The sequence below is a fragment of the Neoarius graeffei genome, chromosome 25, assembly GCF_027579695.1.
Source record: "Neoarius graeffei isolate fNeoGra1 chromosome 25, fNeoGra1.pri, whole genome shotgun sequence".
Taxonomy (NCBI): Eukaryota; Metazoa; Chordata; class Actinopteri; order Siluriformes; family Ariidae; genus Neoarius; species Neoarius graeffei.
The window spans coordinates 18,411,082-18,429,072 of record NC_083593.1 but is presented as its reverse complement, the minus strand read 5'-3'; the positions used below and the strand labels follow the sequence as shown (position 1 = coordinate 18,429,072).

The following is a 17,991-nucleotide window of genomic DNA, read 5'->3' as shown; positions in this document are numbered from 1 at the left end:
TATGTGTCAGCCCTGTGATGACCTGGCGACTTGTCCAGGGTGTACTCCGCCTTTCACCCGTAGTCAGCTGAGAGAGGCTCCAGCTTGCCTGCGACCTTGTAGAACAGGATAAAGCGGCTAGAGATAATGAGATGAGATGTGTATTTATATGATTATATAAAAAAGAGAAGATTATTTTGAAAATATACAGTATATTTGTACAATTTTGCTATCCTTAAATGGGTAACAGGGTTGCAAGTAGCATGATGTGAACAGGTATGTGTAAGCAGAAGTCTGGAGATCTACAACCCCAATTCCAAAAAAGTTGGGACAAAGTACAAATTGTAAATAAAAACGGAATGCAACAATTTACAAATCTCAAAAACTGATATTGTATTCACAATAGAACCAAGACAACATATCAAATGTCAAAAGTGAGACATTTTGAAATTTCATGCCAAATATTGGCTCATTTGAAATTTCATGACAGCAACACATCTCAAAAAAGTTGGGACAGGGGCAATAAGAGGCTGGAAAAATTAAACGTACAAAAAAGGAACAGCTGGAGGACCAAATTGCAACTCATTAGGTCAATTGGCAATAGGTCATTAACATGACTGGGTATAAAAAGAGCATCTTGGAGTGGCAGCGGCTCTCAGAAGGAAAGATGGGAAGAGGATCACCAATCCCCCTAATTCTGCGCCGACAAATAGTGGAGCAATATCAGAAAGGAGTTTGACAGTGTAAAATTGCAAAGAGTTTGAACATATCATCATCTACAGTGCATAATATCATCAAAAGATTCAGAGAATCTGGAAGAATCTCTGTGCGCAAGGGTCAAGGCCGGAAAACCATACTGGGTGCCCGTGATCTTCGGGCCCTTAGACGGCACTGCATCACATACAGGCATGCTTCTGTGTTGGAAATCACAAAATGGGCTCAGGAATATTTCCAGAGAACATTATCTGTGAACACAATTCACCGTGCCATCCGCCGTTGCCAGCTAAAACTCTATAGTTCAAAGAAGAAGCCGAATCTAAATGTGATCCAGAAGCGCAGACGTCTTCTCTGGGCCAAGGCTCATTTAAAATGGACTGTGGCAAAGTGGAAAACTGTTCTGTGGTCAGTCGAATCAAAATTTGAAGTTCTTTATGGAAATCAGGGACGCCATGTCATTTGGACTAAAGAGGAGAAGGATGGCCCAAGTTGTTATCAGCGCTCGGTTCAGAAGCCTGCATCTCTGATGGCATGGGGTTGCATCAGTGTGTGTGGCATGGGCAGCTAACACATCTGGAAAGACACCATCAATCCTGAAAGGTATATCCAGGTTCTAGAGCAACATATGCTCCCATCCAGATGACGTCTCTTTCAGGGAAGACCTTGCATTTTCCAACATGACAATGCCAAACCACAAACTGCATCAATTACAGCATCATGGCTGTGTAGAAGAAGGGTCCGGGTACTGAACTGGCCAGCCTGCAGTCCAGATCTTTCACCCATAGAAAACATTTGGCGCATCATAAAACGGAAGATACGACAAAAAAGACCTAAGACAGTTGAGCAACTAGAATCCTACATTAGACAAGAATGGGTTAACATTCCTATCCCTAAACTTGAGCAGCTTGTCTCCTCAGTCCCCAGACGTTTACCGACTGTTGTAAAGAGAAAAGGGGATGTCTCACAGTGATAAACATGGCCTTGTCCCAACTTTTTTGAGATGTGTTGATGTCATGAAATTTAAAATCACCTAATTTTTCTCTTTAAATGATACATTTTCTCAGTTTAAACATTTGATATGTCATCTATGTTCTATTCTGAATAAAATATGGAATTTTGAAACTTCCACATCATTGCATTCTGTTTTTATTTACAATTTGTACTTTGTCCCAACTTTTTTGGAATCGGGGTTGTATTCAAGCAATATCACACAAGAGGGAGTGCTGTTGTACTGAACATCAGCACAGATCTGATTTGCTCACAGGCACAAAGCCACAGGCTGAGCCGATGTCCCAGTGTTGTTATCACAAAATATCAACACCACTTGACTAATCAAATTAGTGGACCAGAACTAACTGCTGTATAAAATTCAATTCAATTCAATAGTCATTGTTGGAAAGCAGCTTTACAAAAATATATACATTTATACATATAAATATATGAATTTATAAATTTACCCCTAATGAGCAAACCTGAGGCGACAGTGGCAAGGAAAACATTCCTGGGGATTACATGCTAGCATGAGTGATGTGATGTGGTTACTGGCTGGGGATCAAGGAACAGTAACATTTTCTGTAAAAACACACAAAAAAATGTCAGTATTTGTTTATACAGTGGTGCACTGGCATCTCACAGCAAGAAGGTTCTAGGTTCAAACCTCACGGCTGACGGGGTCTGTTCTGTGTGGAGTTTGTATGTTCTCCCTATGTCTGTGTGGGTTTCTTCTCATTTCAAAGACATGCAGATGAGGTAAAAATTGTTGAACTTGCTGTATGTAGCTCTGGATAAGATCATCTGCTAAATGTCTACTTGGTATGATGCAAAAATGGTCCTGGTGATTGCACATCCTGATAAATATCTCAGTCACAGAATTTGGTGCAAAATGTGGTTATTATTAAAGACTATAACTGAAAATCTCATCTCATCTCATCTCATTATCTCTAGCCACTTTATCCTGTTCTACAGGGTCACAGGCAAGCTGGAGCCTATCCCAGCTGACTACGGGCAAAAGGTGGGGTACACCCTGGACAAGTCGCCAGGTCATCACAGGGCCGACACATAGACACAGACAACCATTCACACTCACATTCACACCTACGGTCAATTTAGAGTCACCAGTTAACCTAACCTGCATGTCTTTGGACTGTGGGGGAAACCGGAGCACCTGGAGGAAACCCACGCAGACAACATGCAAACTCCGCACAGAAAGGCCCTCGCCAGCCACGGGGCTCGAACCCGGACCTTCTTGCTGTGAGGCGACAGCACTAACCACTACACCACCATGCCGTCATAACTGAAAATAAATCAGTAATATACATTTATCTAGTAGTACCATTCACACATAGTTGCTGAAATGCATTAATTATAACATATTTAATTTTTCAAGACTAATAAAATCCCCAATGCCAATTTCGGTAGTTTTATTTCAGGCCACAGTCTAATCCCCTGAAACCTTCACAGACAACATATATTTTCTATTCTGTGATTGTTTTGGGTGGCATGGTGGTGTAGCGGTCAGTAGTGTCGCCTCACAGCAAGAGAGTCCTGGGTTCAAGCCCAGCGGCCGACAAGGGCCTTTCTGTGTGGAGTTTGCATGTTCTCCCCGTGTCTATGTGGGTTTCCTCCGGGTGCCCCGGTTTCCTCCACAGTCCAAAGACATGCAGGTTAGGCTAACTGGTGGCTCTACATTGACTGTGAGCGTGAATGGTTGTTTGTCTCTGTGTCAGCCCTGCGATGATCTGGCAACTTGTCCAGGGTGTACCCCGCCTCTTGCCTATAGTCATCTGGGATAGGCTCTAGCTTGCCTGTACAGGATAAGCGGCTACAGATAATGGATGGATGATTGTTTTGTGGTTAATTCAGTGTTCCCTTCAGTGTTCCTGAATTTCAGCACCAGTGTGATAGTCCATGAGTATAGTGGAACACTGAAGCACAGACAGGTTTTCGTGACAGAATAGCTTTTTCAATAAACTCAGTGATTGCTTTTCAGCAGTTTTGATCAACATGCTCTGGTCAAGACAGCTCCTTCCTCTCTGCAATCTCTCCCCTTATCAGCCCTCGGATGTCACTGAAAGGCACGCACACAAAAATCATGAGTGTGCTGAATGACAGTGAGGGCGTTTGAATGATAAAACCAGTTACAGTGGGGCAAAAAAGTATTTAGTCAGTCACCAATTGTGCAAGTTCTCCCACTTAAAAAGATGAGAGAGGCCTGTAATTTTCATCATAGGTATACCTCAACTATGAGAGACAAAATGAGAAAAAAAAATCCAGAAAATCACATTGTCTGATTTTTAAAGAATTTATTTGCAAATTATGGTGGAAAATAAGTACTTGGTCAATAACAAAAGTTCATCTCAATACTTTGTTATATACCCTTTGTTGGCAATGACAGAGGTCAAACGTTTTCTGTAAGTCTTCACAAGGTTTTTACACACTGTTGCTGGTATTTTGGCCCATTCCTCCATGCAGATCTCCTCTAGAGCAGTGATGTTTTGGGGCTGTCGCTGGGCAACATGGATTTTCAACTCCCTCCAAAGATTTTCTATGGGGTTGAGATCTGGAGACTGGCTAGGCCACTCCAGGACCTTGAAATGCTTCTTACAAAGCCACTCCTTCGTTGCCCGGGCAGTGTGTTTGGGATCAATGTCATGCTGAAAGACCCAGCCACGTTTCATCTTCAATGCCCTTGCTGATGGAAGGAGGTTTTCACTCAAAATCTCACAATACATGGCCCCATTCATTCTTTCCTTTACACAGATCAGTCGTCCTGGTCCCTTTGCAGAAAAACAGCCCCAAAGCATGATGTTTCCACCCCCATGCTTCACAGTAGGTATGGTGTTCTTTGGATGCAACTTAGCATTCTTTCTCCTCCAAACACGACAAGTTGAGTTTTTACCAAAAAGTTCTATTTTGGTTTCATCTGATCATATGACATTCTCCCAATCCTCTTCTGGATCATCCAAATGCTCTCTAGCAAACTTCAGACGGGCCTGGACATGTACTGGCTTAAGCAGGGGGACACGTCTGGCACTGCAGGATTTGAGTCTCTGGCGGCGTAGTGTGTTACTGATGGTAGCCTTTGTTACTTTGGTCCCAGCTCTCTGCAGGTCATTCACTAGGTCCCCCGTGTGGTTCTGGGATTTTTGCTCACCGTTCTTGTGATCATTTTGACCCCACGGGGTGAGATCTTGTGTGGAGCCCCAGATCGAGGGAGATTATCATTGGTCTTGTATGTCTTCCATTTTCTAATAATTGCTCCCACAGTTGATTTCTTCACACCAAGCTGCTTACCTATTGCAGATTCAGTCTTCCCAGACTGGTGCAGGTCTACAATTTTGTTTCTGGTGTCCTTTGACAGCTCTTTGGTCTTGGCCATAGTGGAGTTTGGAGTGTGACTGTTTGAGGTTGTGGACAGGTGTCTTTTATACTGATAACGAGTTCAAACAGGTGCCATTAATACAGGTAATGAGTGGAGGACAGAGGAGCCTCTTAAAGAAGAAGTTACAGGTCTGTGAGAGCCAGAAATCTTGCTTGTTTGTAGGTGACCAAATACTTATTTTACCGAGGAATTTACCAATTAATTCATTAAAAATCCTACAATGTGATTTCCTGGATTCTTTCCCCCCATTCTGCCTCTCATAGTTCAAGTGTACCTATGATGAAAATTACAGGCCTCTCTCATCTTTTTAAGTGGGAGAACTTGCACAATTGGTGGCTGACAATACTTTTTTGCCCCACTGTATATCCTCCTGGGAACCAAGAAAAAAATGTGTCTCTCAATTTCTCTTTTGTTGTGATTCCCTTACTAGGAATTTCCCAGCAACCCTCCTAGTCACATGATATATCATTGGAAAGCCCAGGATGTACTCTTTACAAGACATCAGGATTCAAGTGAATAGCTTGAAAGAGTAAGAGGGTGTGCACGTAAAACAAATGTCAACTACAGAGGACACAAGTCTATGGGTTGGTTCTCAGGAGGTTACTCTAATCAATGTGAGATGTTTAGATAGTGAGATGTTTAGATGCAACCAAATGAAAACAGGACCAAAATGGCTACATACAAGACTGCAGATCCAATGACTGCAATTTAATCCCCCTACTAATGCTAACTGCTAGGGAGTTAGATCCCCATCAATGTGCTGAGGATGACCTCAAGAGGAAAAAGGTCCCCTTTATAAAATGTGTGGTTAAAATTCATAAATCAGATTAACTGTTAGAAACACTTAGCAAAGGTTTATCTGTTGAAATATGAGGTTTCTGCAGCAGACTGAATATTATTGTTTTAACTCTAGGCGGACCTTATTTCCTACCTCAGCTTGTGTGTGCATATTAGGTCTTTCTACACTGATAACTATCTGCCTTCCTGGCAGTAAGCTATCATCACTAAAATACCCATTATGTGTCATCTGCCAGAATATCCTCCTGTCCTCAAGTTTCTCTCCAAAAACAAGAACAATGCCTTTTTTATTTCTTATAAATTCCATTACATTAAGTGAGGGTATGTGGTATGTGGTTCGACACACTGGCCCAGTATGTCTTATCTGAGTACTTGTCCTGTAAAGAATAACAAAATATGCATGACTACTTCTTATAATTAAAATAATAAACATAAGCCTGAGTTCTAAATCTTATGCTTGTTCCAATGTCCTTCTTAGTTCATTGACCTTGTTACATCTTAATTCTCTTGAAAGATTGACAGACAAAAATTTCAGGTCAATAACTCCATTAATTGAGTTATCACTTAATTAACTCAGTGAATGTGAACATATTACAGAAAGAACCTCTTCATTCCTTTCTCCTTAGATATGTCCTCTTTTCAGAGATGATATCTGAACATCTGAATATCTTTATTATCAGCTTTATATTGTGAAGCTGTTTGTGTGTATAATTATTATATTAAATACAATGAATGCATTTCTCTCTTTTCAGGTCAATAACTCCATTAATGTGAACTCAGTGAATGTGAACGATAATGACCTCATGGCCTCCAATGGAGTCATTCATGTGGTGAAGAACTTGCTCTATCCTGCAGGTCAGTGAATCATGCATTTACATTTATATTTACATTTAAAGCAGTTGGCAGATGCCCTTATCCAGTATGACTTTCAGAAGTGCTTTCCAGTCTCCATCAAAATCATCTCAATGCTAGTACAAATAAGCCAAGTCACTGTTTTTAAATAACTATTACTAAATTAGTGCTTTAAAAAAAACAAGTGGTAGGTCTTCTGTCTTCCATTATCATTCAGCATACTACCTGAATGTCAGTAAAAAGAACTGTCTCGATGAATGTCTTCCTTATATCCTGAAGGAAGACATGCATCAAGACAAGACATTCCAAAAACAAGCAAGATAATATAACAGAATATTAAGTCTATAATCATGGTTCTATGACCAAGTGGAGTCTAATAGAGTAAAAATGGAGTAATCCTGTTTTGTTTGCTTCCATGCTGAGAACCAAGGTTTCCACCTCATGATTATAATCCCATATCTGAGGCCCATAAAAGGTTCCTGCTATGCCATACTAATTGTCTGGACATTCTCGTCAACTCAAATGACCCAGGTAGCCTGACGGTCCTCCACTTATTAATGCAACCATGGTTACATGCATGGGTGGCCTGTTGGTGCAGTGGTTAGCACTGTTGCCTCATACCAAGAAGGTTCTGGGTTCAAGCGCAGTGGTGGACGGGGGCCTTTCTATGTGGAGTTTGCATGTCCTCTGGGTGCTCTGGTTTCCCCCACAGTCCAAAGATGTGCGGTTAGGTTAACTGACTACTCTAAATTGCCTGTGAGTGTGCAGAACGGAACCAGCCACCCTACTGCTGCAATTCTGGCCAAGTCAACCAAACATGGTTTGCCTCAAGATCAGGTTTGGCACTGACAATGACAGTTACATACAATTGTGGTCAGAAGTTTACATACAGTGACATGAATGCCATCTTGGATATGAATGGCATGGCAATATTTGGACTTTCAGTAATTTCTTTGAACTGTTCTTTTTCTGTGGCAGAATGATTGTACAGCATACATATCTTTAATAAAAAAAAATTAGAATTTGGTGCACAAGTTTTAATTTTCTTTGGGTTTTCTAGAATCAACACAGGGTCAAAATTATACATACAGGGTCAAAAATTTACATACGCTCAATTAGATTATTAATTCAAAGGTGCTGAAAATTCCAAAATGTCTCTTATCTTGCCAAAGCCGAGGTCTCTTAACTTCCTGTTAGTGATCATGATTGACTACAGCTGGTAGCTTCTCTGTGCCTTCATAAAAAGGGTTTGTTTACAGCACTCATTGGATTGACCCACACACAGTAAAATGGGAAAGTCCAAGGAGCTCAGTGCAGATCTGAGAAAGAGGATTGCAGATATACACAACTCTGGAATGTCTCTTGGAGCCATTTCTAAACAACTCCAAATTCCAAGATCAGTTCAAACAATTGTATCCAAGTTATTGTGAGGTGTAGTCACTTTGCCAAGCCACTTTTCTTCAAGAAAACCCAAACTGTCACCCTCAGGTGAAAGGAAATTGGTTTGGATGGTCAGGAACAACCTGGGAACCATCATGGCAGAGTCCTGCCATGAACTGGAAGTGGATGATCACTGTCTACAGTTCAGATCACCATGGACTAAGAGGCTGCTATCCAAGAAATAACCCCCTGCTCCAAAATTGACACCTTCAAGCTTAACTAAAGTTTGAAGCTGACCACACAGACAAAGAAAAAAGCCTTCTGGAGAAAAGCTGTATGGTCAGATGAGACAAAGATTGAGTTGTTTGGCCACAATGATCACCATGTACAGAGGGACACTGTACCAGCTGCTGGTGGTGGTAGCAGCATCATGCTCTGAGGCTGTTTTACTGCCAGTGGAACTGGTTCATTGCACAAAGTGGATGGAATAATGAAGAAGGACGACTATCTCAGAATTCTTCAGCATAAACCAGTAGAAACTTGAACACGACTTGGGACTTACAACAGGACAATGAACCCAAACACGCATCAGATCTGGTTGTGGAGGATAAAGCAGGCTAACATTAAGCTTAAAACAAGTCCTGACTTCAACCCTATTGAAAATATATGGACCGTGCTTATAAGTCAAGTCCATGCCAAAAAAAAAAAAAAATTTAATTGAACTCTACCAGTTCTACCATGAAGAGTCGTGAAATATCCAACCAGAATTCTGCCAGAAGCTTGTTCATGGTAAACAAAAAGAACAATTCAAGGAAATTATGGAAAGCCCAAATATTGCCATGACATTCATATCCAAGATGACATTCATGTCACTGTATGTAAACTTCTGACCACAACTGTGCATAACCTTCCATTCTACTTTCTTTGGTTTCCTTCAAACTAACAGAGACCACTCCTCTTAGTGCCACCCAGGAGGTAGCTACAGCAAGTATCAAATGGCAGTTAAAGGAAGAATGCATGTCTTTAACTGCTTCAAATATAATCACCCAGTCAGTTATTTTAAACAACAAGCTAACTTGTCTCTCAACAGCAACTTTTATGGTGCCCCCCAAAGCACACAAACAGCTGATCAGAGACCCACCAGCTGGCAGTCACTTCCACAAAGCCTTTGAGAGTAGTCATTGGATACAGGCCTGGGCACATTCTCACATGCAATCACAAATAAGATTAAATGTATATTAATACACTACTGTGTCAATATCTTTGCTAGTAATGCTTGGTTCAGCCACAATCTGACATTTTAATTCTAGTCCCCAATGCAGAAAGCTGAAAGATGTCCACTTACTCTCACTTACTCTTATTGCTACTCTTATATTTTATTCTTTTTTTTTTTATTTGGAATTTTAGTAAAACCAGGCCTCACATTTTGCACTCTTTTTGCAAGATACAAGAGAATGAACTGCTTATCCAGATCCCCAACTGTCCTTTTAAATGTTTGATATATGTTCCCTGTATTTTGTAACATTACAATGGCTGCCAACAATTTTTTTTGTGTGTGTGCATTGTATTGAAGCTACAGCAGTCTACTGCCAAGTACAGTGCATTTGCCAATTGTTGTAATATATTTTGTAATCTTACTTCTAATTGCTTCCAAATGTAAGAATGAAACAAACTGAAATTAAATAAGAAACAATTTATTTTTCCTGCCAGATCTACCAGTGGGCCGTGAGGATGTGTTTTATCTGCTGAGGAGACTCATTAAGTACATACAGATAAAGGTACAATTATAGAGCAAATATATAGAAATATAATTATGCAATTATATGGCAGCCAAATATAATAGAATAGAATCATCTATGCAGTTATTATGAGTTGCCATACATATTCTCATTGCCATTAATTTCCCCACATTTTCAGCATATGTTTATTTGCCTTGTCTGTCTGTTTCTCTTTTAGTTTGTTCATGGATACACCTACAGAGAGATTCCACTCACCTTCATTAGTGAGTTCTTTCTCATGTCAGCGTGACAACATAACTAATCTGGCACAAAACAGTGTTAATGCCCCATATACTGAAGCTCTGTATCTGCTACACTACAATAATGCAATAAAAGAGTTTACATATCCATTTCACAAAACTATGTATCTGCAAGCTATACTTACTATAAATTAGTAATATACTAGGACTTTATTTTCATCTCATATTGAAAGTCGAGCCCTGGAACCAGTCAATGTCCACCAAAGTATAATCTAAGTTTAATGCATTAAGATTATTACTGACAGATTTGTACATTCCTGTGTATTGACCTTTTTTTGTTTTCTTTTTGCAGAGAGATTTATCACCACTCACGTTATTGAAACAGGTAATGAACAGCATCACGGTGCATGTATTGTTCAACTCTGCTCCACATGGATGGCATCGTGGTCTAACAATATACTACTCAACTTCTTCACATTTAATTTCATTTATTTGAATTCCTATTTAGTTGAAAAATATACGAGAAAAAAGCATGGGTGTAGAATAAGCAACAGATATGAAGTGGTAGGGAAAAACCTTCCATTCCAATACAGTGCCCTCCATGATTATTGGCACCCCCTGTCAAAAAGTCAAAGTCCCTCTCATGCCAGGATCTGGTCTTCCCAGGCAGTTTCCTGTCCCAGTTCTACCCAACTCCTTGAGGCACATGGGTACAGCGCCGATCTCCGTTTTGGTAGCCCTCGGCTTCTCACCTATTATATAGCTAGGGTTAAAGTGGGAGGCTAGTCTTCTGGTAACTGCAAGCGTTTGACTTCTCCACTCACATCTGTATTGCAGCGTGCGTTGCCAGATGGCAGTAGGTACCATTTTTATGATGGTCTTTCTTTGGTATGACCCAACTGCAAGTAGAACTCGTGATCTCCCAGTCGAGAGGCGGACATGCTAACCACTAGACCAGTTCACGGTCATTAGCACCCCCTGTAAAGATTAGTAAAAAGGGTGAGAAAAAAAAATCCAACTCTTGGCGAAGTAACTTCATTTCACACTTAAAAAAATGAGAAAAAGCAAACCTTTAATTGAAATAAATGTATTCAGAAACCCCCCCACAAATCCCTCATCAAGAAATAATTATTTTCAACAAAAACACATGTGCCACTATTATTGGAATCCCTGAAAATTATAGCGAACATAATGTAACTGAAGCATGTTTCCCATTTAAATTGCACATTGAGTTGATTGGAGTGTGTAGGAATTTTCAAACTGTAATCCATTACTTCCTGATTAATTGGGGGATAAACATCAGGTGACACAGAGGCTAAATTTCATGAGTCATCCATTCAAGACAGGGAGGACAAGAGAACAAACAAACCAAATGAGGGAGAAGTGTGTTGACCTTCATAAGTCAGGGAATGCTTATGAAGGAAAATAGCTACTCACCTGAAAATGCCAATTTCTACTGCGAGGGCGATAATAAAAATGTGGACACCAACTGGAACTGTTACAAACTTGCCTGGAAGAGGACCCAAGTTTATTTTTGCCCCCATCTACAGTGAGGAAGATGGTGAGGGAGGCAAAAAAAAAAAAATCCTCAAGGATCACTATTGGTGAGTTACAAGAAAAAATAAAATACTTTAATAATACTTTATTTCTTAAACACACATTTCAAAAACTCAGTGCTTTTTACAAAAACTATTGCATATAATAATGAAAAGAAGAAAAAAAATCTTAGGGTTTCCAATAGGGTGCATCCGTTGCCCCCAAAAATGAAAAGTTCCTCCGATCATGATGCATTTTTGTTTTTATGTTCCTTTTGGTAAGAAAACACACTGGGTGAAATATTTTGACAAAATTCAAAAGTTTACTGGTGGCACTAGGAGCTCAAAGTTATGGAAAAAGCTGCTATTTTATGACTTATGACAAAATTTTGATCACTTTTCATGAAACATTATGGCACCTTATAGAGTATACCAAATATCTTAGAAACACATTTTTAGTACATATTCTAAATATATTATCAAGCACAGTTTGAGTTTTAGCTGTTCATTGAATCATTGTTCAACTACTTTTAAACAATACAAATGTATTATGAATCACATTAATGCTGCTCAATCCCTTGCAAAGGTTCTTAACATGATCTCTGGGTCACAAGAAATCAATAAATGGAGTCCAACATTGTGATTCAAACCTTAAGCGAAAACATAAAATAAGCGTTTTTTTTTGGCAAAAAATGAACCTCATGGTGCCACCATTAGACTTTTGAATATGGTCAAAAAATTTTACAGGATGTCTTTATTGGTGAAAAGGAACACCCAAACAAAAATGCATCAGATTTTATGAAAGTGAGGGCAACTGATGCACCCTAGTTTCCAATCTCCAAAACCACCATCAGACACCACCTCCATACCAACAGATTATTTGGGAGATACGCCAGAAAAAAACCTTTTCTGTCAGTTAACCACAAATATAAGCACCTGAAGTTTGTGAAATGCTACTACAACTTTGACTGGAACCATGTTCTATTATCTGATGTAACAAAAATGGAGCATTTTGGCAATAAACTCTCAAAGTGGGTTTTGCATAAAAAGAAAACTGGCAATAATGAAACGAACCCGATCCCAACTGTAAAATACGGTGGAAGTTCTGTTATGTTTTGGATTGTTTTATCTTCAAAGGCCCTGAAAACCTTGTTAGGATACATGGCATCATGGACTCCATGAAATACCAGGACATTTTAAATCAAAACCTAGCTGTCTCTGCCAGGAAGATAAAACTGGGTCATCACTGGATCTTCCAGCAGAGCAATGATCCAAAGCATATGTCCAAATAAACACAAAAATGGTTCACTGAGCACAGAATCAAGCTTCTTCCATGGCCATGTCAGTTCCCTGAACTGAACTGCATTGAAAACCTATGGGGTGAAATGAAGAGGAGAGTGCACAAGAGTGGACTTAGGACCCTGGATGATCTGGAGAGATTGTGTAAAGAGGAATGGTCTCAGATGCCCTGCTCTGTATCTCCAACCTTATAAAATGTTATAGGAGACTTGGTGCTGTTTTGCTGGCAAAGGGAGGTTGTACAAATTATTAAATGGAGGGGTGGAAATAATAGTGGCACGTGTTTTTGTTGAAAATAATTATTTCTCGATGAGGGATTTTGGGGTTTTTTTTCTGAATAAATTTATTTCAATAAAAGTTTGAATTTTTCTCATTTTTTCCCAGTGTGAGATGAAGCTACTTCTCCAAAAGGTGGATTTTTTTTCTAAGCCTTTTTACTAATCTTTACAAGGAGTGCTAATAATCATGGAAGGCGCTGTACATTCCATGACCATGTCATAATCCACAGTAAATGAAGGCTCACTGAAATTTGGATGAGTATGAAAATTATTTAAATTATATTGGGGATATTATGGGAATAATTTTCTGAACTCTAATAATTACATTGGGGATTAGGGCTTGAGTCCATTCTTGGACATGAGATGTTTTCTGTATCAGCCTGGACTTGTTTTGGTATTGTTAAATATGGTATTGGTCTTAGCCAAGAGTTTGTAAAAATAATGTTCGGCAGAGACATGCTGCTTTTTGTCATGGGCTGTATGGAGCAGTGGCTCTATAAATAGAAGCATTTCTATAGTTTGTACAAAAAAAGGTAGAAATATGATTTTATTTTGGAGCTCAGTATAGCAGTTATTAGTTTGGGCAAAGGAGCAAACCACAAATCATGCATTTCTGCTTCATATAATGCTAATAAGCTTGATTTTTGTTCCATGAGCAGAGTTGCCAGGTTCTGCACATAATATATAATGTACTATGACACTGAAAATCAGAAATGTGCACCACTGTTAACTTGTTTCCCATGAACAAAAGAAAAGTAGAAAAATACATCTTCCTCTTCATACGTATGAACATTCTTGGCTATTTCCAAGACTTTTTGTGAGGATTTTGAATTATAGTTATAAGGTGTGAATTTTGCTGAAATCCCCATGAACTTCTGTGATGACTCTCCTTTGTCAGAAAGGCAGGTGACAGATGGATGTAAAAGCAGAAAGGAGTTTAATAAGACAAACTGGCAGACAAATCCAAATTGTTAGGCAATAGGCAGAGTCAAAAACAGGCAATGGTCAGGCGAGGCACAAACAGGAAATCAGAGGCAATATCTCATCTCATCTCATTATCTCTAGCCGCTTTATCCTTCTACAGGGTCGCAGGCAAGCTGGAGCCTATCCCAGCTGACTACGGGCAAAAGGTGGGGTACACCCTGGACAAGTCGCCAGGTCATCACAGGGCTGACACATAGACACAAACAACCATTCACACTCACGGTCAATTTAGAGTCACCAGTTAACCTAACCTGCATGTCTTTGGGGGAAACCGGAGCACCCGGACAACATGCAAACTCCGCACAGAAAGGCCCTCACCGGCCCCGGGGCTTGAACCCAGGACCTTCTTGCTGTGAGGCGACAGCGCTAACCACTACACCACCGTGCCGCCCAGAGGCAATATCAAACATGCAAAATCCAAAGTCAAACCAGCACAATTATCAAAAGGCTTGGTAAAGTCAGATACAAGGAACTCTGTTTACATCACAAAGACTGAGTGCTGCGAGAGTGCTTATATGTGTGCTGTGATGATTGACTCCATGTGTGTGCAGTTAGAAATTAGGAGACTAAGCGTTGAAATGCAGGATGGATGTTTTAGTCCGAGGTGGCCATATTTGAAGGCTGCTGTGAATTTTGGGAAGGAGAGTCTTGAGTGCAAGCAGGTGCAGACATGATATTTTTTAAAATTGCACATTTAAGTAAAGAGCTCCCGTGAATTTTTTTTGTTTTGTCCACCGACCCATCGGATCCTTGTTGCTCGCATGTAATCTGAGGCTGGTGATCTAACAAGCATGCAAGCAAACAAACAAAGAAAAAAAAAAGCAAATGCTCCATCTGCAGTTCAGATTTGTATTCATATTCAGTTCTTGGTGTATCAAGGATATTCATCTGATCAACAGTAAGGATATGTATGTTGGTAGTGCTATAATGATGATATGATTCATATGACATGAAGACCCAGGAAAAATATAACTTAACACGGTGTATGGTGCTGGACTGGAAAAGGCCTGATATTGGCTGCCATTCTCTTTGGCATCTGATCAGGAAAACACTAAGCAAATCAAAGCGCTTGCTTTTGGTGAAGTAACGAGAAGAAGAGAGGACTTGCTCCCCTGAATGCAGCACGAACCCTGCCTCCTGAGGACTTGTGTCATAAAACTCAAGTGTTCAGCATGCTTCAGATCAGTAATTAAAATCAAATTACAGTGTCTTTGCCAACAAAAGATTTCACCAGAAACATGGCTCTGAACAAAGAACAGTTTCATCCCAAATATAAACTCTGATGTGGTACCTGGCAAAAAAGAGGACTCAAGAACACCATTTATTGCAGTCAATTTCACCCTATAACAATATGCTTGAAAGAGTGAAAAGATGAATAAGGTTCCTCTTTTATTGAAAATCTGTGTTATGCTGTTAAAATGCTTGCTAAAGTAAAAGTAAGAAATACTCCCAACAATGATGGCAAACTTTACATTCTTTAACTCCACTTTGGCCCTGTGATGACCTGGCGACTTGTCCAGGGTGTACCCCGCCTTTCGCCCATAGTCAGCTGGGATAGGCTCCAGCTTGCCTGCAACCCTGTAGGACAGGATAAAGCGGCTACAGATAATGAGATGAGATGAGAACTCCACTTTGGCAAATCCCTATTGACACTGTTCCACTCTGCTGACAAAACAGCAACTGTTTTGAATCCATTTCTAGCTGTTATTGGTGAATTTAAACTACTTGCGACAAGGTCAGACAGTGTGGTTTAGCTTTGCTTATGATTGCTATTCATGGCAGTAGTGGTGAGAATGGTTGGTTCTTAAAAGATCACTGAACAAGTGCCTTTAAATTTAAATGTCACTCTAGTTGGCTAAAATAATTCATGGGTGTTGAATTAGAGCAAAGCTAGTTAGATATTGAAATTTAAAGACACACTTCCAATATCATCAGCCTGTTTTTTTTTTCACTGTAGGGTTTTCATTCATGCTAAATGGCATGAGAAAAAAGAACCAAGGTGTTTTTGTTTGTTTGTTTGTTTGTTTGTTTGTTTGTTTGTTTGTTTCTTAATTTAAAAAAAGTGCAAACTTTACAAAAGCATCTCAGGGAATAATATAAAATAATTGAAAAGTGTATGGTATGTCTCCTTTTATAAGTCTCAACCAATTTTAAAATAGACAATAATAATAATAATAATAATAATAATCACCATGGTCTTCGAACATATGAGACATACTGGTTGTGAACTGGCCGTGGGAAGAATGAACATGTAAGAATCTGCTTGTTTTTGATGAAAAGTTCTGTTTTCCCTGTCTGCTTTTCTCTTTTTAGAGCACGCCTTGTGAAATTGCTTTTCTCTGACTATTTCTCCAACTGTTGTCTCTTGTCTCTCTGCTGTCTGTGTGTGTGTCTCAGTCTAAATCACTAAATCAGTGCCATAAAGGCCAGAACAGCTGTGGTAATTAAAATAGAAATGGTCTGTCAAAATGTAATAATTCTCAATCATTTGTTGGTTATACAGTGAATATAAAAAGTGTACACACCCCATTAAAATTATGATGGTTTTTCTGATGTAAAAAATGAGACCACGATAAATAATTTCAAAACTTTTCCCACCTTTAATGTGACCTATAACCTGTTCAATTCAATTGAAAAACAAACAAATGTTAGGTGGAAAAGAAACATAAAAATTAAAAATCGTACAATAAGCTGGTTGCATAAGTGTGCACACCCTTAAACTAATACTTTGTTGAAGCACCTTTTGATTTAATTACAGCATTCAGTCTTTTTGGGTTCACACCTGTCATCAATTAAAATGACTCTGATTAACTCCAAATAAAGTTCAGACATTTACTCAGTTGCATCCTCCAGCAAAAGCCAGGGTTCACAGAGAGGCTTACAAAGCATCAAAGGGATCTTATTGTTGAAAGGTATCAGTCAGGAGAAGGGTACAAAAAAACTTCCACGGCATTAGATGTACCATGGAGCACAGTGAAGACAGTCAGTCATCAAGAAGTGGAAAAAATATGGGACAACAGTGACATTACCGAGAACTGGACGTCCCTCCAAAATTGATGAAAAGACAAGACGAAAACTGGTCAGGGAGGCTGCCGAGAGGCCTACAGCAACACTGAAGGAGCTGCAGGAATTTCTGGCAAGTACTGGTTGTACTACATGTGACAACAATCTTCTCCATATGTCTGGACTAGGAGGTAGGGTCAAAGTAAACCATCCAGGCCCAGCTAAATTTTGCAAAAAAAAAAAATTAACTCTCTCAAAAGCATGTGGGAAAATGTGTTATGGTCTGATGAAACCAAGGTTGAACTTTTTGGCCACAATTCCAAAAGGTATGTTTGGTGCAAAAACAACACTGCGCATCACCAAAAGAGCACCATACCCATGGTGAAGCATGGTGGTGGCAGCATTGTGTTTTGGGTTTGTTTTTCTTCAGCTGGAACAGGGGCCTTAGTCAAGGTGGAGGGAATTATGAACAGTTCTAAATACCAGTCAGTTTTGGCCCAAAACCTTCAGGTGTCTGCTAGAAAGCTGAAGATGAAGAGGAATTTCATCTTTTAGCACGACAATGACCCCAAGCATACATCAAAATCAACAAAAGAATGGCTCAGCCAGAGCCCAGACCTAAATCCACTTGAAAATCGGTGGGGTGACCTGAAGAGGGTTGTGCACAAGAGATGCCCTTACAATCTAAAAGATTTGGAGCGCTTTTGCAAGGAAGAGTGGGCAAATATTGCCAAGTCTAGATGTGGCAGGCTGATAAACTCCTACCCAAAAAAAATGAATGCTGTAATTACATCAAAAGGTGCTTCA

General features: G+C 39.7%; 1 protein-coding gene across 1 annotated transcript in view; it reads left to right on the top strand.

Annotated features, from left to right (window-relative positions):
• postna (periostin, osteoblast specific factor a) overlaps nt 1-17,991 on the top strand; it is a 105,464-nt gene that overhangs the window by 60,531 nt on the left and 26,942 nt on the right. Inside the window, exons 14-17 of the mRNA XM_060909187.1 lie at nt 6,628-6,730; nt 9,818-9,885; nt 10,064-10,109; nt 10,438-10,470. Coding sequence (XP_060765170.1) covers nt 6,628-6,730; nt 9,818-9,885; nt 10,064-10,109; nt 10,438-10,470 — 250 coding nt within the window. The remainder of the gene's footprint in view (nt 1-6,627; nt 6,731-9,817; nt 9,886-10,063; nt 10,110-10,437; nt 10,471-17,991) is intronic.